This window comes from Eptesicus fuscus, chromosome 1 (genome assembly GCF_027574615.1).
Source record: "Eptesicus fuscus isolate TK198812 chromosome 1, DD_ASM_mEF_20220401, whole genome shotgun sequence".
Taxonomy (NCBI): Eukaryota; Metazoa; Chordata; class Mammalia; order Chiroptera; family Vespertilionidae; genus Eptesicus; species Eptesicus fuscus.
The window spans coordinates 130,695,025-130,722,685 of record NC_072473.1 but is presented as its reverse complement, the minus strand read 5'-3'; the positions used below and the strand labels follow the sequence as shown (position 1 = coordinate 130,722,685).

Below are 27,661 nucleotides of genomic sequence, written 5' to 3'. Positions count from 1 at the left end.
ATTGGGAATGAACCCGTGACCCTTCAGTCTGTGGGCCAACACTCTAACCACTGAGTCAACTGGCCAGGGCTTTGCTGGTTTCTTTTTTTTTTTAATTGATTTTTTACAGAGAGGAAGGGAGATAGATAGAGAGTTAGAAACATCGATGAGAGAGAAACATCAATCAGCTGTCTCCTGCACACCCCCTACTGGGGATGTGCCTGCAACCAAGGTACATGTCCTTGACTGGAATCGAACCTGGGACCTTTCAGTCTGCAGGCTGACGCTCTATCCACTGAGCCAAACCAGTTTCGGCTTTGCTGATTTCTTTTACATACCAATCACATGGTCTCTCAGTGTCCCGTATTCTGTTTTTCACAAAAATATAGTCTGTGACTTACACTCTTCTATGAAATGTGTTTCACAGACCCACATACTCTCACACGACTGCTCAATTTTCTTTGACTTGTTCCTTATCCTCTCTTACAGTTATGTGGCCTCTTGTACCATTTCAGACACACTTAGTCCCATCATTTTCTCAGTCCCTGAACCTGTGGGCTAGACTGGAGTAGTTAATTGTCAATTAATTTGCAACTAGTTTTACGTCCATGCGTGCAAGCGCACGCGCGCACACACATGATCTCAGCCTCTCATACTCTCCCAATCACAGATATTTTTCCAGTTCCTCTGTCTTTGCTAGTCTCACATGAACAGTTTTCATACATATAATCACGCATTCTTGTATTTTGTCTCAGACATCCATTTAGCCTCACAGCCATTTTCTCATACAATCAACTTCTCACACATGCGCTCCCATGATTTTAGCCGATACGACAGCCTTGCATGAACAGCTTCACACACAATCCATCTCCTGACACTGAGCCACCTGCTGACATACAATGAAGTTTTTCACCTGCGCACAATCCCTGGCAAGCTCTACCACACTTTTATACTCACAGGCTCTCACACTTTTTTAAATTTATATATATATATATATATATATATATATATATATATGTTTTTGATTTCAGAGAGGAAGTGAGAGGAAGCGAGAGATAGAAACATCAAGGATGAGAGAGAATCATTGATCGGCTGCCTCCTGCATGCCCCCTACTGGGGGTCAAGCCTGCAACCCGGGCATGTGCTCTTGACCAGAATCGAACCTGAGACCCTTCAGTCTGCAGGATGATGCTCTATCCACTGAGCCAAACCAGCTAGGGCACTCACACCTTGTTTGGATCACTCAATTTGTCTTGCTCATCTTGTCAAACAGTGACTGGTCCGGTCTGCAGTCCCCACTACCTTCTCATAAACATTACTTCACACACACCACCAGTGTCTTATACAGTACCTTAACCACTCATTCATTCTTACGGTGATTTCCTGACACAAAGACACAATTCTCACACAGACACAATGTCAGGTTTGTGGTTATAACTTCCACTCTCTCACACACGGTTTCACACACACATATACATACAATCACAGCTTTCTGTTTTGTTTTTTTCACACCTGGTTACTGTTCTTCTCTCTCACAATCAATCTCACACCATCACTGTCTTTTATACATATAACGCTTGTCACACTCGGTCCCCCGAGGGAAAAAAATGCAAGCAGCCTCCAGCATCACCTTTAAAAATATATATTTACAGGAACAATTCCCCATTCTCTGGTACTCTTAGAAAAAAAAAAAAGATCCATTTGCGGGGAAGTAAAACAAACAGTGGAGACAGGTGTAGCACTGTCCCCCAAATCACACCCCCCCCAGGTCCCCAGGCCTGGGCTGGGCCAGTGCTGACAGGCGGTGAGCCCAGGAGTCCTCTGAACCCACCCTCTTCAGCCTGGAATTCAGACAGGTCAGGCTTTATGCCCTCCTGTTCCTCCCTCCCAACTCCAGGGACACTTAAAGGGTCCTTTGTACCCGCCCGCAGGAAATTGGGGGGCTGGGAGGGAGGGAGCTGAAAATACACATGATATCAAAAATAAACACTTGGGGGCGGCAGGAAGATTCCCCCCCAAATCCCTTCCTTCCCACCCACCCCATCTCAGATATAGGAAGAGATGCCCCCTCTCCCCGTCTAAAAGCCCAGTTTAAAAATAGATTATACTATCAAAATGGCAGAGGGTGGGGGACAGGAAGACCTGGAGTACTGGCTGGAGGGGTCCCCCAGACGGGGACCACTCCCACAAAAAAAAAAACCCTCCATTGGGAGGTAAGAGGCAGGACCCCAGGAATTTGGCAGACACAGGAATGGCTTCTCAGGGACAGAAGAAAAGGGCGTTCGCCCCCAGCCAAAAAGGTGGCCGACAAATGACAGGCTGTCTGAGAAAGAGGCTGGGGGTGGGGGGTGAGAATCCCTCACCCAAGGGTGTGAGTCTGACTTGGTTAAGACCCCCCCAAACCATTTAGTGGCACAGGTTCTTCCGGGACCCTTGGGGATAGCTAGAAAGAAGAAACCGCCACGAGCTAGCTCTTCTACCCGCACCCCAAAAAGGAGACAGGGCCCCCTCAGCTTCCCAAGGGCAGGCTGAGAAATAAATAAAGAAAGGGCCTTCTCAAGCCACACCCTGATTGTCTCATCTTGGGGGGGGGGGGAATGTGGGGCTGGGGGAGATGTCCTCACCACTCCCCGCCCCCAAAAAAGGTTGAGCCAGGCTCCTCCCAGTGGCCTTCAAAAAATAAATAAATAAACCGCCCCCACCACTGCGGTGGGAGACGTGTAAGGGCGGCCACTGGGGGGCTGACCAAGCAGAGAGAAACTGTATGTTTTCTGTGGAAGAATTATTGAGAGATCCTTCTTCCTTCCTTAGAATCCCCACCCCACCGTGACCTCGGCACAAGTCTGTCAGCTGAACTATGTTTCTCCTTGAGACGGCTGGCTGCAGAGAAGTTCAGGGCATAAGTCACCCCAGCGAGGGGTGGCGGCGGTGGTAGTCATGGCTTCTGGGGCCCTGGGGAGAGCACCACGGGGGTGGAGAGGCCATCCACGCTGATGGAGGGGATGTGCACCTGGGCGCTGCCACTGGATGGAAACTGGGAACAGAAACAGGGAGAGGTCACGGGTGGGGGCCCGGGCTAGGTTCTCTCGCCCGCTCTGAGATGGGGGGGAGGAGCCTACCTGGAAGGAGAGCTTGGCCGGGCTACGGGGTGCAATGGGACTCAGGGTGCTCCAGAAGTGAATGCTGGAGGGCAGCGAGCTGGGCGTCAGCAGCACCGGGGTCTGTGGGGAAGGGGTGGTTGGAGCTCAAGTGAGCAGAGAGGGCAGGTGGGACAATGGAAGTAACTTGGTTCCAGTCCCCCCAGATAGCCTACTCAGCCTTCCGAGATCACGCACGCCGAGTGCACAGGCCTAGACCCGTGGTCGGCAAACTGGGGCTCGCGAGCCACATGCGGCTCTTTGGCCCCTTGAGTGTGGCTCTTCCACAAAATACCACAGCCTGGGCGAGTCTATTTTGAAGAAGTGGCGTTAGAAGAAGTTTAAAAAATGTGGCTCTCCAAAGACATTTCAATCGCTGTCCTGTTGATATTTGGCTCTGTTGACCAATGAGTTTGCCGAACACTGGCCTAGACTGTAACTACTAAGGCCATGCCTGTGACATGTCTTCAACTTGACATGGACGACCCTTTCAACTCCTGAAAGCCCGCGCCAGCCTCACTTGTGGCTTTCAAACCTCACAAGTCATCATCCCAATGGCTCAGGTTCAACCTCCAATTCCTCTGTCCCCCCTTTATACCTCACAGGAAGCCCGCTAAGCAGACCCCAGCCCCCAAAGCCCCACTCCGGTTCCTCATGCCTCTTGGAAACAGTTGCTACACGAGGCCTCTCAGGCCTTGGGTCCGCCCACAAAACTCCCCACACCTGCCCTTCATTCTGACCCAGAGCCCTCAGCCTTGGAGTCTCGCTCTTGCCCTTCTTTCAATCAAGCCCTGTCCCCGCAACCAGGTGCCCTCCAAGGGGTCACCCTCCCCGCTCACTCCCACAGATAACCCCGTGGGCGCTTGGGGTCCGTCTACTGCCTCTCCACCAATCCCCTTGGTCCCGGGAGCCAGCCCCCGCCCCTCTGCAGGCATTAGCCAATGGGTGCGCCCCGGGAGCCAGCCCCGCCCCTGCGCAGGCACTCACCAATGTGTGCGTAGGCAGCAGGGATGGCGTCAGCACTGGCCCCGGTGCCTGCAGACCGGAGCCAGTGGCCGATCCTGGAGTCCGTTCGGGCCCCGGCCCCCCTAGCAGGCTAGGGCTGATGGGGAGCTCCAGGTCCCGGGGCTTGCGGCCCTTCTGAGGCTGGGCGATCTCCGTGCAGGGAGCTGTGGAAGCCCCGAGGCCGCCCGCGGGCCCTGCAGTCTCCATGACAACCGCAGGATGCCGGGCGGACACGCCCTCCGCAGGAGGGACTTCCCGCCCGGCCCTCGGGGCTTCCGGTGCGTACCCCGCCTCCCCACTGGCTGCGGCCTGGAGCTCTTCCTCGGGCTCTTCCACTTTCACTTCGGGGGGCAGTGGCCGACCCAAGCAGGGTTCCACGTTCGCTTCTTCCGATTTAAGGTTCAGGGTCTCAGGCGGGGTCAGAATGACCTGGGGGAGGAGGGAGGCGGTATGGATTGCTGGGGTAGCGAAGCAGTGACTCCCCTTGGAAAGGGGGGCTTGGTCCTGGGGGGCATAGCTGCACCAGGGGCGGCCCCTCCAACAGGGCTAGGCCTTCGCCAAGGAAGCAGGGCCTTTTTGGGGGCAGCTTCTCCTCTCTGGGGCCAGGGCTGGACTCCCAGGGACACTGCCCTAAGTCAGGAAAGCAGGAGTTCTCAAAACCTTTTCTTTAAAGGGCCAGCAGCATCTGCAGCATCTGGAAGCTAGTTAACAATGCAAATTCGAGCCCAGCCAGCATGGCTCAGTGGTTGAGCCTGGACCTAAGAACCAGAATGTGATGGTTCGATTCCCAGTCAAGGGCACATGCCCCACTTGCAGCCATCCCCTGGGGGGGGGGGGGGGGGAGGAAGGGGGGCGTGTAGGAGGCAGCCAATCAATGATGCTCATCATTGATGTTTCTATCGCTCCCTCTCCCTTCCTCTCTGAAATCAATAAAAATAAATAAATAAAAATGCAAATCCCCAGACCCATATAATCAGAAACACTGGGGGTGCACCCCAGCAACCTGCGGGTTAAAAAGCCCTTCAGCTGATTGTGGGAGTGCTGAAGTGAAAGAACCACTGCATTAAGCAAATATGAAAAGCTCTACACACCTAACACAAGGCGGGTGTACTACTAGCTGTGGCATACTCCATCTCCTTCCTTCTCGGTACTAGCGTAGCTCACCTCCCCTTTCTCCGAGGGGACTTCTGTGTCCCTCCTCCAACCACAGCTCCTTTAATAATAGCACGTTTATGTCCCTTCTCTTACCCCTCCTCCTCAGGAAACGGTACAGCCCTCCTACTGACTTTCCATATTCCAGCCCTTACCTGCAGAGGCAGGCCAGCTTCCTCAGCCTCTAGGCAGGCCTCCAAGGGGCTTGGACTGGTGCTCCTGCTCCCCGAGGGGGGCACTGCGGCTCCTGCTGGGGCGGCGTTGGAAAGCACTGAGATGGACCGCGGATGCAGGGGCAGCTGGAGCTGTGGCTGCAGGGACTGGATGGTGAAGGTGGAATAGAGGCCTGAGCGCATGTACTCGTTCCGGCTGCTTCGAGCCAAGGCACCTGGGCCTGCCATTCCCGCACCCTTGGGTGTGCCTGGCTTCCCGGAGGCAGTGTCCCCGGGGACGGCATGTGCAGCGGCGGGGGCCACATTGGCCACAGTGGAGGTGATAGACACCTCAGGCTGGGGCGGACAGTCCTCAGTGGAGCACCCTGCGACCTCGGGATAGGACACAAACTTGTAGACGAACTTCTGGCCACTCACTTTGCGGATGATGTTCTGGGAAGGGAGGAGACAGGATAGGGGGCCTTAGAAGAAAGGGCCAGGGTGGAAGGGGAGTGTGGATTGGGATGGGTGGGTGGAGGGGGGGTGTCTCCTGGTGCCTTTTTCCCCCTGTTGTCCTTCTCCTGTCTTTTTCCATATACACCACGCCGCCTCTGTGTCTGTCTGTCCATATGTTCCCCCTCCCAGCCTATTTCACATCTCACCCCTCTCTCTCAATTTGGGGGCTCTCCCCTTCTCCTCCTTCAGTTCTTTTCCCTCTTTCTTCCCCATCCCGATTCCCCTTCTGTAGTCTCCCCTCCACAATTCTTCCTTTAGTTTACTGCCCTTCTCCCCTTTCCCTGTCTCCTCTCTGTATCTCCCCCATCCAACCCCCTCTAAGTCTCCCTCTGTCACTCTTCATCTCCATCAGCCTGATTCCCCTACCCGCATCTCAGACACCCCCTCACACTTAGTTGCTCCTTTCCATGATGGGGCCCGCATAGGGGAGTAGGTGCAGAAGCAGCCTTTCCTCCCGGCTCCAGGAACCAGGTGTGTCTTGGGTTAACAGGGCCACACCTTGGGGGGTGGCTGCCAGGAGACAGTTTTGGAGTCTAGCTAATGTAGTTAAGACAGGAACATGAAGTAACTGATATAAATGTTGGAAGAGACTCCATTAATGTAGAAGAATGTGGTGATGAATTACTAATATAGAGGATTATTTAAAGCTATTGACCCAGGAGTGGACCAGGACAAGGTCACTAGGGAGGACAGGGTGAGGAGCCACATTCTTAAAACCTCTGTGGAGGTTGAAGCTACGGCAGTTAGGAAATGAAGTAACTGAGAGCAACTAGACAAGGACATTGAGATGTTGACATAACTTTGGGGAGAATCTCAAGGCTGGCTTAGGTGGGTCCCAGAGCAAGTTTGGGATATTTCAAGACAGAGCTAGAGGATCTCAGAGCACAGTGAGGTAACCTCATTATTAATACCGTTTTGGAGGTTTGAGCTGAAGAAATAAAATATGAAAATGGAATAAATGAACTGTGTGCGGCATAGGTCCAGGGCTGTTCTGGGGGCACTGCGGTTCCCTGGGGACATCTTAATGCTGGTCAGGGTGGGTTTGTGTTTCTCGTTAATATTGTTTCAGGTAACGAAAGAAAATTAAATAACTGGTATAGATATTGGGGGAAAGGACAAATCCAGCGCTGGCGTGAGAGGATGAGGAAAGTTTCAAATTTTCACTACAAGAATAAGATGATAAAATAATTGATATAAACATTGGGGTAGACCAGTACTGCTCTGAAAACACAAGAGGATGGGGTGTGGGGTTGGCATTATATATGTTGTTTGGGAGGCTTTAGCTAAAGGAATAATAGAAGAAAAGAAAATAATTGACGAAAATGTTAAGGGTCTCAGAGGATGAGACAGGGAAAGCTTAGCATGATACTGTCATGGAGGTTTTGATTCTAGGAATAAGAATCAACAGCAGATTATGAAATAACTGGAGGAATCTAGGACTTGTTCAGGGTTTCCAAAGCACAGGATGAGAAAAAGTTATTAATACTATTTTCAAAAGTTCTGCTATAGGAATAAGGTAAGAAAATGAAATGTTATGTGGGGTGTAGTGGGGCAGCATTACTTTGAAGGTTTTAGCCAAAGCAGTAAGACAAGAAAATAACTGAGATAAAATGTTTGGGGGGAGCCCAACATTGGTCTGAGAGTACCAGAGGATAAGGTAAGAAATGATCAAGTTTAATATTGGTTTCAAAGTTATAGCTATAGCAATTAAGAAAATGAAATAACTGATAGAAAATTTGGGGTTCCCTGTCCTAATCCCTGAGGCCTTACCTTATCATAGTAGTACCGCAAAGCCCGGCTGAGCTTGTCATAATTCATGTTGGTCTTGTTTTTGCGCAGTCCCCACAGCCGGGCCACCTCCTCGGCATCCACCAGCTTGAACTCACCGCCATCCCGTGAGGTCCAGGAGATAATGTGGCCGTTGCCTTGTTCTCTCAACAGCTGCAGCAGAAACTGCCACAGCGTCACAGAGGGGTCCATCGCTGGGGGAGTGCTCACGCCATCCCAGGGGTACCTGGAGGGCAGATGGTTCAGAGCTAAGAGGCTGTGGACACAGGACGGGGCAGAGGTCAGCAGGAGGAGGATTCTTTTTATAATTTTATTGATTTTTTACAGAGAGGAAGAGAGTGGGATAGAGAGTTAGAAACATCGATCAGCTGCCTCCTGCACACCCCCTACTGGGGATATACCCACAACCAAGGTACATGCCCTTGACTGGAATCGAACCTGGGACCCTTCAGTCCGCAGTCCAACGCTCTATCCACTGAGCCACACCGGTCAGGGCAGGAGGAGGATTCTTTTGCAATCCTGCTTCCACCTCTGTCCCCAAAGCCCACCATCAATCCCTCAACACCTTCTAACTCAATTCTAAGCTCCTCAGCCTGGCTTTTTACAAAAAAAAATATGTATTTTATTGAATTTTTACAGAGAGGAAGGGAGAGGGATAGAGAGTTAGAAACATCGATGAGAGAGAAACATCAATCAGCAGCCTCCTGCACACCTCCTACTGGGGATGTGCCCGCAACCAAGGTACGTGCCCTTGACTGGAATCGAACCTGGGACCCTTCAGTCCGCAGGCCGACGCTCTATCCACTGAGCCAAACCGGTTAGGGCTCTCAGCCTGGCTTTGGATGACCCCTGTAATGGGATGAGACTTTGGGAGGCACTAGGAGAGTATGAATGAATTTTGCATGTGGGATACATGTGAATCTTTGGGGGCCAGAGTGCAGACTGTGGTAGACAGAGTAATGTCCCCCCAAAGTTGTCCATATCCTAATCTCTGGAGCTTGTGAGTATATTATATTACATGTCAAAAGGAACGTTGCAGATGAATTTAAGGTTCCAGATTTTAAAATGGGGAGATTACTCTGGATTATTTGGGTGAGCTCAATCTAATCACATGAACTCTTTTTAAAAAATGTATTTTATTGATTTTTTTACAGAGAGGAAGGGAGAGGGATAGAGAGTTAGAAACATCGATCAGCTGCCTCCTGCACACCCCCTACTGGGGATGTGCCCGCAACCAAGGTACATGCCCTTGACCGGAATCGAACCTGGGACCCTTCAGTCCGCAGGCCGATGCTCTATCCACTGAGCCAAACCGGTCAGAGCCACATGAACTCTTAATAAAAGTAGAAGAAAGGGGGAGAAAGGCAGCTCAGAGAGAGAGAGACAATGACAGAAGAGGCAGGAGTGATTCAAAGCATGATAGGAACTCAACCTGCCACTGCTAGCTGAAGATGGAATGTGGTGGCCTCTTAAAGCTGGGAATGGCTCTTGGCCGATGCTCTATCCACTGAGCCAAACCGGTCAGAGCCACATGAACTCTTAATAAAAGTAGAAGAAAGGGGGAGAAAGGCAGCTCAGAGAGAGAGAGACAATGACAGAAGAGGCAGGAGTGATTCAAAGCATGATAGGAACTCAACCTGCCACTGCTAGCTGAAGATGGAATGTGGTGGCCTCTTAAAGCTGGGAATGGCTCTTGGCCGACAGCCAGTAAGGAAATAGGGACCTCAATCCTACCACCTCAGGGAACTGAATTCTGCCAGCAACCTGAGTGAACAGGAAACGCACCCTCCCCTGGAGCCTCCAGAAAGGAATGCAGCGCTGCCCGACACCTGGATTGAGTCTGCTGAGACCGGTGCCGAGCTCCTGGTGCACAGAACTGTGATAGAATATACGTTTGTGTTGTTTTCATTAAGCAGCTAAATGTATGTGTTACAGCAGGAATCGAAAGCTAGTCGAACGTTCCTAGCCTGAACGTTTTCATTTGCCTGTTCGACCACATCAAACATCAAAGTGTTCCAGGAGGTTCTCTCTGCCAGCTCCCTTCGGAGGCTGTTCACTCCATGTGGGGCTCCGTTCCTCTGCCTAAAGTCTTCCTCATCGTTCAAGTCCTGGCACCGGGGCCGGGGGGGGGGGGGGGAGTGGGCTTGCCTTCATGAAGCCTTTCTGGAACTGAATGCCTGCTTTCCTCTGTCCCTCTCCCCACACTCCTCTGACCTGCTCCTGTCCCTGTATGTTCTCCTTCGTGGCCACAGCTCCACTGCCATTTATTGAGTGCTTAATACATGCCAGGCATTGTTCCCATCAGGCAACATGGCTTCTTGGACAATCCCCCAGGCTCTGCAACCAGACTGCCAGGGCTGGACGCCTGCCTGGTTCTGCAACTTGTTAGCAGTGTGATCCCCGGGCATGGTCTTTAACTCTGTGCCTCAATTTCCCCATCTGCAGAAGAGGGATCAGAATAATACCACCCAGTTCATAGGGTGGTTTGCAGAATAAACATAATACGCCAGGGGGTATGATAAGCTCTAAACCAATATTCATTTCGGATTTGTTCATCGCCTATTTTATTCGCTATTCCAGAAAGCTCTTAAGAACAGAAGGCTTCTTTGTAACCATTTTGGCAGCAAAACCTGACCTGACACGAAACCAGGCCCTGTGTGGTCTTCACTGATCCTTCCTCAGTGTGACTGTTCGTACGTTTTGCTGCAGAAATCTGAATGCGGCTGATTACGGAGCTCACTGAGGGTGTTATGTAACATCTTGGATGTGCACCTTTGTCACCCTGTGCAAACCTGAGAAATGTGCCATTCTGAAACATCTGGCCCCAAGGCTTTCAGATAAGGGCACACAGACCTGTGCTGTTATTTTTCTAAGTACTGACTCATTTCTCCCTCGTCACAACTCTGGGACGTAGGTGCTCTGCTGATTGCTAATTTATAGAGAGGAAGCCGAGGCACAAAATGTCTAAGTGACTTCTACAGGCCACACAGCTCTGTAGGTGGCAGAGCCAGGATTTGGACCCAGGCGGTCAGGTTCTAGTTGTCTAAGCTCTCAAACCATGAGGCTAAGTCGCCCTTCACACTGACTGCTCCTTCGGTGTGTCCTGCAGAGAACGGGACCTTCCCCGTACCCCCAAAACTGCTCTCTTTGCTGAGCGTGAATTGGAAATAAACACGAGCTTCCTATTCCTTGCAGAATGAGGGTTCGTCAATCAACTGTTCACTGGCTGGGATTGTTGGGTTAAGAATAAGACCTTCCAAATCAGGTGTCAAAGTACCTCCCTCTATTATTTATAGCGTGATTCTTTAATCTGTATAATTAAATATATAGAGTGATCCTCTTTTTAATTTTTATTGATTTCAGAGAGGAAGAGAGACAGAAACATCAATGATGAGAGGGAATCATTGACCAGCTGCCTCCTGCATGCCCCCCACTGGGGATCGAGCCCACAACCCGGGCATGTGCCCCTGACCAGGAATCAAACCTGGGACCCTTCAGTTCGCAGGCCAACGCTCTATCCACTGAGCCAAACCAGCCAGGGCTGATCCTTTTTTTTAAAAAAACTAGGTTTTTATTGATTTTTTTTTTTAAGGGAGAGGCATAGAGAGATAGAAACATTGATGAGAGAGGGACATCAATCAGCTGCCTCCTGCACGCCCCCTACTGGGGATCGGGCCGGCAACCTGGGCATGTGTCCTGACCGGAAATTGATCTTGGTTCACTGGTCGAGGCTCAACCACTGAGCCACACCAGCAGGGCGAGTATGATCCTCTTATGTCGGAGCTCTTTCAAAGTTCATTCAGCAGAGACAATTTTAGGCAATTATACAAGCCACAACGCCACGAAGTGTCCAGGTTAGAGAGTCCTGGCATCGGCACTCTCACTGAGTTTATTCCGAAGGCCTGCTGGTTTCAGAGGCACTAAGAGGTCAGTGTGACTCCTGGTGGCGAAGACAGGCAATTTCAGCAGCTTCCTTTTTAGGGGCAACGGGACCTATCGATGTAGGTGCAATCTGACAGCTTCAAGCCTCAATAGCACACAGGACTTTATGTTTTGTTTATTATTACATTTCCCACGTGACCCCTACTAAAAGCTCTAGTAACCTGTCTTATTCGAATGTGTTCACCTTTCTTCATCTCATTTATTTTTTTTGAATTTTTATTGATTTTTTACAGAGAGGAAGGGAGAGGGATACAGAGTTAGAAACATCGATGAGAGAGAAACATTGATCAGCCGCCTCCTGCACACCCTCCACCGGGGATATGCCCACAACCAAGGCACATGCCCCCAACCGGAACCGAACCCAGGACCCTTCAGTCCGCAGGCGGACGCTCCATCCACCGAGCCAAACCGGTCAGGGCTCAGCCATCATTTACTGAGTGCCTACTGTAGGCCAGGTGCTCTAGTGCAAGTGACATTTCCGTGGGGAAGACAGACAAGAAACGAGATCAACAAGTCAAGAATGTCACATGATGACAGAGCCATGGGGGGGGGGGGGAAGAAACAGGGAAGAAGTTCTTTTTTAAAGGCTAGTCAGCGAAAGGTCATCACTGAGGGGGTGACATTTGAGCAGAGACCTAAAAGAGGTGAAGGAGTCAGGTTTGATGACCTGGGGAGCAGTTCTGTCGGCGGAGGAAACTGCCTGAGGCTGGAGGAACAGAAGAGTCCGGCATGGCTGGACGGGAGGAGAACAGAGGGGCGACGGGGGCCAGACTGAGGGAGCCTTTTTCGGGCCCTGTAAGGACTTTGTGTGAGACAAGAGCCATCAGACGGCTGTGACATGGATGTTGTGAACAGGATCCGTCTGGCTCTTGTGAGAACTGGCCAGTGGCTGAAGAGGCTACTGCAATAGTCTTAAGCGAGAGACGGTGGTGGCAGCAGCGGGATTTGCTGACATGCAAGATGGGGGTGAGAGAGGAACCAAGGGTGATTCTAAGTTTGTGGCCTGATCGCCTGGAAGGATGGGCAGAGAGAACAGCATGTACAAAGGCTCTGAGGTGGGCACATGCTTGGCATACGACATCAGGAACACCCTGGGAGTTCACCCAGTTCCCATTTCTGAGGCTATGTACGTCCTCTCTTCCCTACGATGAACGCTTTATCACACAATCATCGAGTTCCAGTATCTTCCAGGCAGAAGTAATCCTTCCTCTTGTGATCCAAGGCACCGAATAACCTGTCTGCCCTTGCAAAGCTGTTCTTCTCTCTGGGTCTTCACCCTCACACTCCTTGGCCCTGTTCTAGCTGTGTGACCTTGAGTAAGTTACTCAACCTCTCTGAGTCCGTTTTGGCATCTGGAAAATGGGGATATTTCATTCGCAGAGTACATTATCCTCAAAATACACCTCCTCTCAAAGGCTTCTGTGAAGATTAAATGGCGATATATGTAAAGGACTTAGAAAAGTGTCGCTGGCACATGGGAGATACTCAAGAAGTGTTAGCTATTTGCTAGTGTGTCATCCTGCTCCCTCCCCAAACCCCTCCAGCCCAGCCTTATGTATCACCATGACCTATTTACCACCTGGCTCCCCTTACATCTCAGATCTCTCCTCCAATCGCTCTCTCCACTCTGCTCCAGCTACACTGGCCTCCTCTGTGTGCCTGGGACATGCCAGGTGCAGTCCCGGCTCAGGGCCTTTGCATCAGCTGTGCCTTCTGTCCAGTGGACTCTTCCGCTAGACATTATGGCTCCCTCCCTCGCTGACCTCCTTCAGGCCTTAATTCAAGAGCCACCTTCGAAATGAGGCCTGCACCGTGCCTACGATTTTTAACCACCCTAATACTCTATTCCTACCTTCCCTAACTTCATTTTTCTTCCTCAGCACTTGGTCGAAAATACTATCTATTTTTACTTGTTTTATTTATATAGTCTGTCTCCTCCACTTTTAACAAACGTATGCTCCACAGAGCAGGAATTTCTGCCTATTTTTTCCCCTCCCACATCTCCAGTCCCTAGAAGAGTGCCTGGTACTTACTAGGTGCTCAGTCAAGTGTTGGATGAATGAATAGTCCCAACTAACTAGCCTCTTAACTAGTTCTCAAATGCCCTCTTCATTCCCATCTGCTCCCCGCCCTGATGTGTCTGAAATTATACGTTTCCCACTCATTCGTGCAATAAATTTGTATGAAGCACCTACTATATACTAGGGATATTTTTAGGTGCTGGAGACCCAGCAGGACTAAGCAGACAAAAACTGTAAGCCTTCACTTCTAATGTGGGACTTCTAATGGGGAGAGACAACACAACAAACTGGTCAACTATCCAGTGTGATCCACGGTAATAAAGGGCAAAGGAAGAAATAAAGCAGAGAAGGGGCCTCAGCCCTGCTAGGTGTGCAGGTTCTGATGGTCAGGGATGAGGTGACATTTGAACAGAGTCCCAAAAGGAACCATGACCAGGGGATCAAGTGTTCTGGGCAGGAAAAAATGGCCGATGTAAAGGCCCTGAGGCTGGACCACTGTGAACTTGAGGACAAGTGAGGAGGTCAGTGTGGCTAGAACATAGTTGGGAGTGTAGGAGGTAAGGCCAGAGAAGTTACTTGCTTCATTATTTTATATATATAGATATATATAGATAGATAGATATAGATACAGATACATTTGAGAGAGGAAGGGAGAGGAAGAGAGAGACAGAAACATCAATGATGAGAATCATTGATCGATTGCCTCCTACATGACCCCCACTGGGGATTGAGCCCACAACCTGGACATGTGCCCTGACCGGAATCGAACCCGGGACCCTTCAGTCTGCAGGCCAATGCTCTATCCACTGAGCCAAACCAGCTAGGGCTACTTGCTTCATTATTAACTCACAGGTATTCTTTACTTACACTGGAGGGGAGTCTAGTTCTACACCCCCGCCCCCCGCATTTTACAAAGGAGGAAACAGGTGCAGAGAAAAAAATGGTTAAATTACTAAAGTCACACAGCTTCTGGGATTGGGGATGGAAGGATGCTGAGATAAAATAGGCAATGGAGCCTTCCTGGCGTGGCTCATTGGTTGAGCGTGGACCTATGAACCAGGAGATCATGGTTCAATTCCTGATCAGGGCACATGCCTGGATTTTGGGCTCCATCCCCAGTGTGGGGTGTGCAGGAGGCAGTCGATCCATTATTCTCTTTCATCATTGATATTTCTATATCTCTCTCCCTTCCTCTCTGAAGTCACTAAAAAATAATTTGTTTTTTAAGGAGCGGGGCCTCACATGGAATGGGATGAGCAGAAAGGGCAGCCTCAAAAACTACCCTGTGTCCTGAGGGGCACCCTAACTTCGTGCTTATTGGGTCACCTTTGAGTAAGGTATTTAACCTCCCTATGCCAAAGTTTCCTCAGTACCTATCTCGCAGGGTTATGGGGAGGATGAAATGAGCTCATTAAGATACAACACTTTGCTTGGGACTCATAAGTGTTAGTAGGTGCTCAATAAATGTTGGCTCCTGTTAGCATTATCACGAATATATTCATTTACGGCGAGGAAGAACATCTTAATGGTTAACAGTGTGCATGAGGGGGGTGTTCCAGAGTAAAAAAAGACTTGGGTTCAACAAGCAGACAAGCTGATCCACTATTAAGGAGAGAGGGGGGGGGGGGTTTCAGGGAAGGCCACAACTGATCCACACCACAAGGAAAGGAGAGGGAAAATAAAAGCACGCGGGCTGACCCTCCTGGAGGAGGGATTGCAAAGCACTGGGCTGTGAAGGCAAGTCCATGGGTAGCCGGAAGGCTAATGAACAGCTCCATTGCAAAGGTGGGGTGGCGGCGGTGTAAGGGCTTATCTTATTTACGGAGCAAGGGGTGTAGAAAAATAGATCGACTGCTGCACAATAGTGGAGGGGAGGGGGGGGAGTCATCACACAGGGATTGATTAAAAGGAGAGGGACAAGGCCATGGGCTGGGCTGCTGATTATGGGGAGATATGAAGCACTAAACTGACCCATTGTTAACAGGAAGGGAGAAGCCCAAGGACCGAAGGAGTGTCACTCTACAAAAGAGGGAGGACAGGGCAATAGGCTGATAAGTAGGGAGATGTGAATACAAGCATTTAGACTGACCCACTGGAAAATGGTGTGCGCGCGCGTGTGTGACAGAGCCATGGGGACAGATGTCCTGGGGGACTGGAGGGGGCAGGAATACAAATCCACAGGGTAACTGAACGTTAAAGAGGAGTGGAGGGGGTCCAACGCCACGGATTGATTCACTACAGGAACAGGAGGGATGGAACAAACAGGGTCACAGACGGGGCCCCTGAAAGTTGAGGAAAGGAGAAATCCACTCAGAAGGACCGCCTGTCACAGTAGGACAATGCCAAAGACTGGTCCCCTGTGAGTGTGGATGGGGGGGGGGGGGGCGCAAGACCATGGACGAGTCCACTGGAAAGTGAGGTGGGGAGAAATGTAAGCACGCAGACCGATCCACTACTAAACAGGAAGGGGGGGGGTAGGCCACGGTCAGATACATTACAAGGGGCGAAAGAAGGGGGCAATGCCACAGGCGGGTCCCCCAGTCGTGGTGGTGGCGGTGGGGAGTCGAACACCAGCAGGCCACGGGCCAAGCCACATCCCTCGCGCGGGGGCGGGAAGGAGACGTGCGGTCACGGACCCAGCCCTCCACCCTCCAGGCCCCGGCTCACCTGTGCGGAGGGCAGCGGCAGTGTCGGCAGCTCCGGGGGGCGGGGGCTCCATGCGCGGCCCCACCGCCCCCCAGGCCCGGCTTCCGAGGCGGCGGTGACGGCGGTGACGGCGGCGGTGGTGGTGGCGGCGGCTGCGGCGGCGGCGGCGGTGGCAGCGGCAACACCTAGAGGCCGCCCCTGCGCTTCCCTACCGCTCACGTGGGCCTGCGGAGGAGGAGCCGAGTGCTTCGCGGCTCGCTGATTGGCCAAGCGGCCTAGATTGACCACGACGGGGAGGCGAGCTCTGCTCCGCAAGCTATGACCTGATTGGCCCAAGGGGAACTGATGGAACGCAGAAGGCGGGGCCCAAGAGGGCGTTCCCAGCCCCCTCGGTGCTACACGTTGATTGGCCCAAGAAAGACTGATCGGTGGGTAATTGACAAGGCTCGGGGGGCGCCAGCCTCGCAGATTGGCCTAGACGGGATTGATGGAAGCCCTCTGAGGATTGGGGTGCGTGGGCTCTGCTTCCTGCTGATTGGAGGATGAGGGCCTCCTAGACAGCTGCCAAAACACGACAGGGCGGGGCTGCCCTCCTTGCCGCTCAGCGGAAGCGGGACTTATATGGAAGTGGGCGGAGCAGCCGGCAGTAAAGGGGTCGGGCCAGCGCTCTGCCTAGGCGGGTAGGGTAACTCTATAGTGATTGGCTAGAAAAGACAAATTTAGACCGAGGCAGAGGCAGGGCAGGACAGCTGCCAGACAAGTGAAGGAGCAGAGTGGCGGAAACTAAATGCCGAGGAGGGCAGGGTCGGGCTGCAGCCAGTTATAAAGGGGTGGAACTTGGCTCTGTATTTATTGGAAGCCGGACAAAACATAGACTAAGGGCAGGACCACGGAGGGCGGGATCTGGCTCCATGCCCACTGGTGGAAACTGAACTATTTAGAAGCAGCAGTGAGGCCAATTTAGGGCGAGCCGGGCATGGTTGTAATTTAAGGTTCCAGAGGAATGATTAACAGGGGTCCTCAAACTTTTTAAACAGGGGGCCAGTTCACTGTCCCTCAGACCGTTGGAGGGCCGGACTATAGTTTAAAAAAACACACACTGTGAACAAATTCCTATGCACACTGCACAGATCTTATTTTGAAGTAAAAAAACAAAACGGCCAAAACACCCGCATGTGGCCCGCGGGCCGTAGTTTGAGGACGCCTGGATTAGGATGTGGGAGAGGGGGTAAACCTTGGGGCCAGGAGTGAAAGGCCGATTGCCCTGGGAACAAACCTCCACCCTGAATTGGCCCATTCGCTATCGTAATTAAAATAGTGCCCAAGATAAAAAAAAAAGGGGGGGGGTGTCAGGTGGGGGCCCAGGTTGCCAAGACAATGGAAGAGAGGACAGAGCAGTAAGTCTAGTAGCAAATGCTGCCAGGCATCAGGCTGGAGGCAGGACTTCAGGGGGCCTTTCAAGAGTCCACACAGACGGGATCTCTGGGCCTCCTGGTAACTTGGTGCTTTAGACACAGGGCACCTTAGCAAACAGTAGGGGTGAGGGGGAAAATGAAGGGCCGTGTGACTCAAAAAGGCATGCAGGCTCTTTAATGTCTGGAGAGGGGGGAAGAAGTCAATGATGAGGCTCCTCCGGGATATTCTGCAGGCCTTGCAGTTCTCTAAGCCCCTGAAAAAGAGGACAGACGTGATTGAACAGAGGCCCCACCCCAGGCTTGCTCTGACCTCCCCTCCCTCAGAGCCACCCTGGCTCCAGCTTGGCTCCGTTTAGAGGGGGACAGATGGGCCTTCCAGTCCCTGGCTCTCTCCCTTCCTCAGGTCACCACCCTAAGTGCATTTGGAGACAGAGTCCGGGAGTGGGGTGAGCTGCTCTCACCTCCAGCAACATGTGGATATGGGCTTTGATATTCATTGAGTCCTTGGTGAGGCTGTCGCTGAGCCTGGAGAAAAGAAACAAGAAAGGGCGAAGTGGGCCCCACGATCAGAGGATGAGGCTTCCTCCTCACTTCCAAGAGCTACCTATGTCCTGGACGACCTTCCACGCAGCAGGTGGTCGGACACCCCCTGTCTGACCTGCTCCTATCCAGAAATGCCTGGCCACCATCGGAGCTGCACTAACTCAAAGAATTAATGAATTACTGAATCCCTACCCTACTCAACGCCAGGTGGTATTAGGTACTGGGGAGACAGCAGAAAACACAACAAACAAAAACTTCGGCCTCATGAAGCTCAAGTTCTCATCGAGAGGGACAACTGATGGAGTGAAATACAGAGTATGTCAGACGGTTCTAAGGATGAGGAAAAAAAATTAGACAATAAGAGGGAAGAAGGAGTACAGGAGTGGGGGCTGCAATTCTAATCAGAGTGCTTAGGGATGGCCTCACTGAGAAGCATTTGAGTCGAGACTTAAAACGAAGAACGGAATCATCTGGATACATGGAGGATGAATGTTATAGACACAATGGGCAGCAAATGCAAAGGCACCAAGGTGGGGGTGCACCTGGCATATCTGAGGCACAACAGAGGCAGTGTGGCTGGAGAAGAAGTGAAGGCGGATTGCAGGCGGTGAGGTCAGAGAGCGGGAGGCAGATACGTAAAACCTACAAAGTCATGGTTAAGGACTCTGGCTTTTACTGTAAGTGGGATTTGATCATAGCAGGAATGTGAACTGACTAGGGTTTTATTTATTTATTTTTAAAAATATATTTTTATTGATTTTTTTTTACAGAGAGGAAGGGAGAGGGAGAGAGAGTTAGAAACATCGATGAGAGAGAAACATCGATCAGCTGCCTCCTGCACACCCCCTACTGGGGATGTGCCTGCAACCAAGGTACATGTCCTTGACCGGAATTGAACCTGGGACCTTTCAGTCCGCAGGCTGACGCTCTATCCACTGAGCCAAACCGGTTAGGGCCTGACTAGGGTTTTAGAGGATCCATGTGGCTGCTCTAGCTGGTATGGAAGCAGGAAGCCCAGCGAGGAAGCTACTGCAATAGTCCATGGGAGACATGGACTCAGGCCACAGTAGCAGCAGTTGAGGTGAGGAGAAATAATTGGATTTGGGATATATTTTGAAGGTAGAGTCAACAGGATTTACCAAAGGCTTAGATGTTGGGTGTCATAGAGAGTAGTTAAGAAAGGCCTAAGCAACTGGGAAGCTAGAGTTGTCTGAAACCACTTTGGCCCTGGAATGTTGAGTTACACAAACCAGTGCATTCCTTCGATAAGCCAACTGGGTTCATTCTCACTCAAAAGAATCCTCAATGACAAAGGGTCACGGGAGGCCTTTCTGAAGAATGTAGGATGAGTAAGAGTTAAACAGTAGGAAGGTCTTTTCCACAAAGAAGACCAGACAGCAGGAAAAAGCTTTTTGAGAAGCAGTCAGGCGAGAGTATTAGAAAATTAAGTGAATGATGGAAGAAAATTGGGTCCAAGAAGAAGTAAGGGGCTAGATCACGCAGGATCTTGATATCATGATTAGGAATGTGGACTTCATTGTGCTGAGCTATCTGTAAATGCAGGAGTCAGTTTTAGGGAAAACTAAATACTGTAAGAAAGTAGAAGGCAATGACACAGGATGATAAATTAGAAAAAAATAGTATAAACCTATTTACATATCAATATCTCCCAAATATATATCTTCAGTCCAGACCTCTCTCCCGAACTCCAGCCTTGGGAGTTTTAACTACATCTTCAAAAACCCAACCTCAATGTTTAACAAGCACCTCACACTTAACAGATCCTAGATTGAACTCCTGATCTTCTCTAGATCTGCTCCCTACCCCTGCCTTCTCCATCTCAGATAACGGCAACTCCATCCTTTCAGTTTTTCTTTTTCATCCTTCCAGTTTTTCAGCCCACAGCCTGAACTGCTCTTTCACTCACACCCCACATCCAATCAAGCATTCTATTTAAAATTGTAACTACAATTTTTCTTATCTGCATTCCATGCTGTTCTCTGTAGAATGGTTTGTGATATACTACATCATGTACATGTTTTCGTCTGTCTCCCCTGACTAGAATGTAAACTGTGTAAGATTTGGCAGAGATTTGGTCTGCTTTGTTCCCTGCTGTACCCCCAGGAACCAAAACAGTGTGTGGCACATAGTAAGCACCCAATGTATATTGAAGGAATAAGTGAATGACTATTCTACTCAAAGGAACGTGAAGTCCTCAAATGATGCTTATGGACAAGAAGTAAATAGAGGGTGTTGTTGCCAGAAAGCAAGAATGCTTTCAAGAAAATCTAGGGTAGTGATCAAAGAATAGAGGAATGAAATTGATCAGCTCGATCCCTTGATCAGGGACAATTTGAACATCAAAGAAAAGAATTAATGGTACAAGCTTAATCTATGAAAGGCTATGAGTTCAACACTTAAAAAGAAAAAAAAAGAAAAGTCATCAAATGCTAGTTGTAACACAAAAGGGATATATTTAATTTATTGCTACTGATTTAACATGTAAGGCAGTGTTAACAGTCATATGGTTATTCTGCTCCTTCTATAATGACATGTCTGTTTATGGGTGTGACTGTGTATTCTGTGTGTAATCAGGAAAGAATACACAAAGAGACCTGATCCTCCCACTCCCCAAACAAAGAAATATACTAAGAACAGGAAGGACTGATAGGACATTTTTGCTATATAAAATAACCTGAAAGAAAGTTGAAAGTTTGCCATACGAAACCACACATTTTAAAGAGCGCAAGCTACACAGACTCAAATCCTCATCTTCTAGAAAGAATAAACTTCTAGGGATTCCCACTAATTATACTTAAGAGAGATTCAACCAGATTTCTCATCACGATAAAGGACCACACCAATATATCAAAAAGACCAGACAAGGGAGCAGGCACTGACAACTGAAAGACATCAAGTCTCCTAAAATTAAAATCTATTTGAAAGGCTCATAAATCCTGTGACATAACAAGGAGAGTTTTGTTATAGAAAATGGTCTTGGTCGAAATGACCACCAGTTCAGAATTGCGTTGGCCTGTGAGAGCAGGCCCCTCAAGTAAAACTGTTCACCAACTGGCCTGATCACTAAGGTTTAGAAATCTCAGCAGGTCTGAGGCTCTATTTTGTCTAACACTGAGACCCTGGAAAGGTTTGAAAAGAGATGGACTGAAACCCTAAGGGAGGCAACGCTGGAAGAAATGAATATAGGAATAAAGATCAATATAACCCAGAAGGCATTTTAGATCACTTTAGTGAGGTGCTGTTAATCTAAGTATATCGCTCAGGGTCCCCTCACTCACTCCACCTGAGCCATGCTCACCTCTCCTGGCAATTCCTCTAATACAGGAGGCACACTGGTCCCCTTGCCAGGAATGTTCTTCCCCGGACAGCCCCCTACCTTGTTCACTCAACCAAGTCACTCGAATGTCACTTCCTCTGGGAGGCTTTCCCTAGCTACATTTCAAACCTCTCATCCACACTCCCAATTCCCCTTCCCTGCACAAAACCTTAAAAGCAACCGGAGCCCATACTTTCTTCCCATATTGCCTCCCTATCACCACCAACAGAGGCCTGCTTCAATCCCCACTTTAACCTGTTACTAGCATTCACTTTTAGATTCATTCAACAAACACAGACTGCCTACTATATGCTATGTACTAGTCTAGTCACTTGGGGCATCGACAAAATATCTACCTTTAGAAACCTTACATCCCAATAGGAGGAGGCAATGAACATCAGAAAGAAGGAAATTGCACAGTAAACATTAGGGGGTCATAAGTATCAGGGAAAAAGAAACAGTAGAGCGAGGGAAGGGAATCAGGAGTGCCAGGGGTTGCAATTTTAAAGTTAGGTTACAGAAGACCTCTTTGAAGAAGTGACATTTTAAAAAAAAATATTTTTATTGATTTCAGAGAGAAAGGGAGAGGGAGAGAGAGAGATAGAAACATCCATGATGAGAGAGAATCATTGATTGGCTGCTTCCTGCATGTGCCCCACTGGGGATTAAGTCTGCAACTGGGGCATATGCCCTTGACCAGAATTGAACCGGGGACCCTTCAGTCCTCAGGCCCGATGCTCTATCCACTGAGCCAAACCAGCCAGGGCGAGGAAGTGACATTTAAGCAAGACTTACACTGAGTAAGGAGAAAGGAGCCACGCAGGTACCTGGGGAAGAAGTACTGCAGACAGAAAGAACAGCCACTGCAATCACCCTGAGGTGGGATCATTTTGGGGTTTTTTAAGAAACCTGTGAAGGTCAGTGTGGTGAGAGCACTGAACGAGCAAAAAATAATAATAATAATAATTTAAAAAATTAACAGGTCTGGTCAGTGTGGCGTTGACCTATGAACCAGGAGGTCATGGTTCAATTCTAGGTCAGGGCACATGCCTGGGTTGTGGCTGGATCCCCAGTAGGTGGCATGCAGAAGGCAGCCGATCCATGATTCTCTCTCATCATTGATGTTTCTCTCTCTCTCTCTCCCTTTCCTCTCTGAAATCAATAAAAAATATAAATAAATAAATAAATAAAAGATCTTAAAAATATTATCAGGAGGTGAAGTCAGAGGTAACTTGTTTTATTGTTAGTGATGCCTAACAGTATAGGTCTTCTAGAATGTACGCCTTTAAGAAGCCCTCTGTCTTGTTCACTGCTGCCTCCCTACCATCAAGCACAGAGTCTGCCATACAGCACATGCCCAAGACATGTTGGTGCGAATGAAAAATACAAAGACCATTATTGAGCGCTTAGTATGTGCTACACCCAGGGCTGAGCTTTGTGTCCCCCCTTTTTCCAGCCCTACCCCTGAGGCGGAGGGGAGATGGGTCCCTAAGTATGCCAGGAAGCCATGGGAAAAAGGAGAGGTGCTGCAAATGGCGGTGTTCTTAGACACTATCCTCATGGAATAGACTTACTCTGTGAGGAGATTGCTCTTACGATCAATAAACTTGAGAGCTTCTGCCAATGTCAACTCCAGGAAAAAGCCATATCCAAGGGCCACGTAGATCCGTGAGGTGTCTGAGCTAGGGAAACAGTGGTTAGAGGAGGCAGGGCAAGTTCTTATCCCTGTTTAGCATACCACACGGTTTATTTAAGACTTTTTTACTCCCCTCCGCTCCCCTCCTTCCCTTCCCCAAACTGCAGCTCTGGGAGAGCAGGAATTTTGTCCTATTTTATTCACTGTCACATCTCCAGCACCTAGCACAGTGTCTGGTACATAGCAAATACTAAAAAAAAAAATATTCGTTGAACGAAGAAAGAAGAAAGCTGAACCCTGTGGGCTTAGAGGGGCGGGAAGACACTCACACAACTGTGTCAACGAAGAAATTACAGCCCAAATCCACCTGCATGTATAACTCCGAGTGTCTGGCTTCCTGTGGGGCCAGAGAAAAAGAGGGAGGGGTTAGTGGTCAACTTTTAGGCCACATGACAGGTTTAGCTCTGGGTTATCTCCTCCCTTGCCCCTCCCTTGCCCCCAAAAGAAGGTACCCAACCTTGGCATCCTTACCTGGAGACGCTCAATGACATTTCTCAGTTGAAGGTATTTGGACAGCTGCTCATATACCTTGTCACGATGGTCCAGTACCTTTCTGATGGGACATGATGGGACAAGAGTAAAATGGTGACCAACAGGAAGCCCTGTCCTTGGAATATCTCATATTATGACCCTCTGAGACCCTCAAGTCACCGTGCCCTAAAGAGGGGCTTTAGTGCAGAAGTTAAGATTTGGACTCTGGGTCAGATTGCCTGGGTTTGAATCCAGGCTCTCCTTTTACTAGCTGTGTGACTTTGGCAAGTAAATAACCCCTTTGGGATTCAATTTCCCCATCTATAAAATAGGGATGACAAGTATTACCTCCTAGAGTCATTAGATGGGTTAAATGAGTGTTTACTATAAAGTACTTAGAATAGTGCCTGTCAAATAGTAAGCTCCATATGTGTTAGCTATTATTTATTAGTATTATTATATTACTCTCAATGCCTCCCTCCAATCAGAATGTCTTATTCTCACCCTAGAAAAATCTTCCATCCCTTTTAGGATGCTCTTTTAAAAAATTGTTTATTGATTTCAGGGAGGTTAGGTGAGTGAGAGATAGAAACATCAATGATGTGAATCATTGATAGGCTGCCTCGCTGGACTGAGGCTGAAACCCAGGCATGTGCCCTGAGGGGGAATTGAAAATCGCGACCTCCCGGTTCATAGGTCCACACTCAACCACTGAACCACACCGGTGGGGCTAGGGTGCTCGTAATACTAGTTCTGAACACTCTATTTCCTGCTCAGATTGTAGTAATAGTTTTTCATACTCATTGAACCTCTAGTATCCACATTAAATCCTTTACAAGAACTGCTCAAAGCCACTGATGGGTCAAGAGTAAAATGGAAGGATCCATCAACTTGCCCATTTCACAGATGAGAAAACTGAGGACCATAAAGGCCGGGCGAGGCACGTGTTCACACCGATGGCTAAATGGCCCAAACTGGTTTCGAACCCGAGAACTCTGGCCTAGGAAATCCAGCTCTTAACTGTTCAGTGACATCGCAGGCCGCGCGTGCGCGGACACATCCTCTATTAAGACGCCAAGTCCCCGTCAAGTAGCACCCCAACTGGCGCCCCACCTTCCCTCTTGAATGGCGCGTAGGGCCGGGCTCCAAAAACCTTGCCCACCAATCAGAAGGCTAGGCCCTGACTCCTACCGCCCAGCTCACCACGTGGCAAGTGCCCTACGCCCCGCCCCCCCCACCCACTGCCACTCACTGCAGGTCCCGCTGCAGCACGTCGGAGATGAAGGCTTCGTAGCGCAGCACTTTCTCCCCCGGGCCATCCAGGGCCCGCCGCTTAGGGGGCGTCGCCATGATGGGCTCCTGAGGAACAGGGAGGGGGAAGACCACGTTGAACACTCAGTGTGTCCGCAGACACAGTACATCCGCCCCCTCTCCACGTCGGGAGTGGGCACATCCGGCTAACGCTGGTGTGTGTGTGTGGGGGGCGTCCGCCTTCTTCCCCTTCCAACTCGGGGGCCCGCCACCCAGGGATACCCCAACGCAGCCCTCACCTTAGAGCCCCCGGCAGTAAGAAAGGTTGGGAAGAACCATGGCTTCCGGGTGGCGCGGTTGAATGACGTACGAAGAGGGCGCGGGCCAATCAAATAGCCAGGCGGGGCGGGGCTGTCCGAAGCGGAAGAAAAAGGAGCGGCGGAGAGGAGAGGGGCGGGGCTAGCGGGCTCCCAGGAGATTGCGGAAGTGGCCGAGCGTGGGAACCCGGGCTGCGCGCGCGGAGCCTCCTGGGACCGTTGCGTGGCTGGGGGCGGGCCTTCCTGGGATTTGGCGGGTTCTGGAGCCGCCGGGACGCACTGTAGACGTAGGGAATAAAAAGCATTTTGTATCTAAAAGCCAGAGCCTTTTGCAACTCTGCTGGATGGTTAACCACGACGGTAGAATCTGTCATTTTTCTGTTATCTGTACTGACAGCCGTTTTTATTTACGTGGATAATTGAAAATGGACTAATTATGAAACCTGACAACCTCAAAACAAACTTGTTGAGCATCACTTTGTAGAAACAACGTGAATTGAAATATTCCACCCACTAGCCAACCCAAGGAATGTTTGCTCTTGGTTCAAGAATGTGCTATCGATCACAATATCCCCCACCCCCAGGCCCCCAAAACACACGAAAAGCTAGAGCCTTGGAAGCGGGAGTGCAAGAGTGGGTTATGGTTCTGATCTGTCAAAGGGGAGTACAACCCTGTGCTCTATCGCCCTGGTTTTTGTTTTTTTTTTTCCACGGGGAGTTTGGCTTTGGCCGTTGGGAATGGGAATGAATGTGAGCGTTTAAACAGTTTTAAACGGAGACAGGTTTTCAAAAATTCACCCTTGATAATTCCAGCTCCGTGGCTCCCAGGGCATAACTGGGGTTCAAGCAGAAGTTGACAACACACTGTTTAATCACTTCATTTAATAGAAGCATCAAATAGAGGGTTGCCGAAGTCCTCTGTCCAAGATTGGCTATCTTGTATTTAGAAATAGTTTCTATGTATTTTTTATATATGCAAGCTTTCATTCATTTTTTTTTTTGCATTCAAGTTACTGAATGAATGTATTTCCCAAGTTTGATTTTTAAATAAAAGCATTTCACCCAGCAAGTCCAGGCCTGAGCCTGGAGGAGAATTCAGGGCAGGGATTCCCCACATGCTATTCCCGCCTGTAGGGCCTGGAGCAAGTCAAGCTTTTCTTTGCCCTTAGAACAAAATGATTGTAAAGAAACATTGAGATTTAAACATTTTGGGGGTAAATCTTTTCATGCTACATATAATTTAAATCATATTTAGAGGGATTGAAACAGACACTGTAGGTTTGAAATGTAAAAATAAAGTTGGAAACATGGTCTTAAGAAGTAAAAATTGTTGCTCTGGCCAGTGATCTCAGTGGTTAGAGCGCCGGCCTGTGCACCAAAGGGTGGTGGGTTTGACTCCCGGCCAAGGGCACGTACCTGGGTTGCATATTCAATCCCGGGCCCCCAGTCAGGGCTCGTGTGGGAGGCAGCCAACCCATGTGTCTCTCTCATATAGATGTTTCTCTCTCTCTCGCTCCCTTTCTCCCTCCCTTCCTGCCTTCTTGCCTTCTACTCTCTGTAAAAAGCAATGGAAAAAATATCCTCGGGTGAGGATTAAAAGAGAATAAATAAAAAATTTTAAAAAGTAAAAATTATTTTTGTGAAATGCAAGTTAATTGACTTAGACCCATCTCCAGCTCACCAGAACTCTGTTCTCCCTGTTACATAAAGATAATAAATGTTAGTACCCTTTTTCACAGGAACAATTTTTACATTTCAAACCTACAGAAAAGTTGGCAGTGAATACCCATACAGCCTTCACTTAGATTCACCAGTTGTTAATATTTGACCACATTTACTTTCTTTCAAGACCACAGGATAACTGTTGACATATAATGTTGACATTATGACATATAATGACAATAGCATTCCAGCTTTTGGATGGCCTGTGTGTGTGTGTGTGTGTGTGTGTGTGTTTAATTTAATTTATTGGGGTGAGATTGGTTCACAAAATCATACAGGTTTCAAGTGAACAACTCAATAAAACATTAGCACCATTATGTATCAAAGTATTATCAGAACTTGCATGGCAGCATTTTGTGTTACAGCAAAACATTAGAAATAACCAAAATATCCATTAATAATGGATGTCTCTAATTAATAAAGGTACATCATTACTACAGAACATGAACAATGCATCAGAAAGTTACAATCCAGGACCTGTATGTACCTAAGAACATGGCCTGAAAAGAATAAAATCTTAAAAATAAAACTCTAAAACGTCTTTTAATATTTTTTGTAAACCAGGTTACCC

At 49.2% G+C, this 27,661-nt stretch overlaps 2 protein-coding genes across 3 annotated transcripts; both read right to left on the bottom strand.

The window, feature by feature from the left end:
• Nucleotides 1–1,605: 1,605 nt before the first annotated feature.
• On the bottom strand, nucleotides 1,606–16,558 carry ELK1 (ETS transcription factor ELK1). 2 transcript variants are annotated; one of them, XM_028127686.2, is made up of 6 exons: nucleotides 16,360–16,558; nucleotides 7,712–7,985; nucleotides 5,429–5,878; nucleotides 4,104–4,550; nucleotides 3,099–3,200; nucleotides 1,606–3,013 (listed from the first exon to the last, which is right to left on the bottom strand). In XM_028127686.2, the coding sequence occupies exons 2-6, from the start codon at nucleotides 7,919–7,921 to the stop codon at nucleotides 2,915–2,917; spliced, it is 1,308 nt and encodes a 435-aa protein (XP_027983487.2). In that variant the 5' UTR covers nucleotides 7,922–7,985; nucleotides 16,360–16,558; the 3' UTR covers nucleotides 1,606–2,914. The 2 variants fall into 2 exon arrangements, with proteins under 2 accessions (XP_027983487.2, XP_027983488.2); XM_028127687.2 differs by having other exon boundaries at nucleotides 7,712–7,955.
• A 1,355-nt stretch (nucleotides 16,559–17,913) lies between these two features.
• On the bottom strand, nucleotides 17,914–25,412 carry UXT (ubiquitously expressed prefoldin like chaperone). Its single transcript, XM_028127691.2, has 7 exons — nucleotides 25,351–25,412; nucleotides 25,053–25,159; nucleotides 23,801–23,882; nucleotides 23,599–23,666; nucleotides 23,208–23,315; nucleotides 18,215–18,278; nucleotides 17,914–18,007 (listed from the first exon to the last, which is right to left on the bottom strand). The coding sequence occupies exons 2-7, from the start codon at nucleotides 25,148–25,150 to the stop codon at nucleotides 17,954–17,956; spliced, it is 474 nt and encodes a 157-aa protein (XP_027983492.1). The 5' UTR covers nucleotides 25,151–25,159; nucleotides 25,351–25,412; the 3' UTR covers nucleotides 17,914–17,953.
• Nucleotides 25,413–27,661: the final 2,249 nt, after the last annotated feature.

Excerpts from the sequence above, each read along its gene's own strand:
- ELK1 (XM_028127686.2), bottom strand. The coding sequence starts at position 7,921 with ATGGACCCCTCTGTGACGCTGTGGCAGTTTCTGCTGCAGCTGTTGAGA. Across the intron at positions 5,879-7,711 it reads TGCGGTACTACTATGATAAG|AACATCATCCGCAAAGTGAG; the intron begins GTAAGGCCTCAG and ends CTCCCTTCCCAG. Across the intron at positions 3,201-4,103 it reads TGCTGCCTACGCACACATTG|ACCCCGGTGCTGCTGACGCC; the intron begins GTGAGTGCCTGC and ends CCTTCCCCACAG.
- UXT (XM_028127691.2), bottom strand. The coding sequence starts at position 25,150 with ATGGCGACGCCCCCTAAGCGGCGGGCCCTGGATGGCCCGGGGGAGAAA. Across the intron at positions 23,667-23,800 it reads ATGTCATTGAGCGTCTCCAG|GAAGCCAGACACTCGGAGTT; the intron begins GTAAGGATGCCA and ends CTGGCCCCACAG. Across the intron at positions 18,008-18,214 it reads ATATCCACATGTTGCTGGAG|GGGCTTAGAGAACTGCAAGG; the intron begins GTGAGAGCAGCT and ends CCTCTTTTTCAG.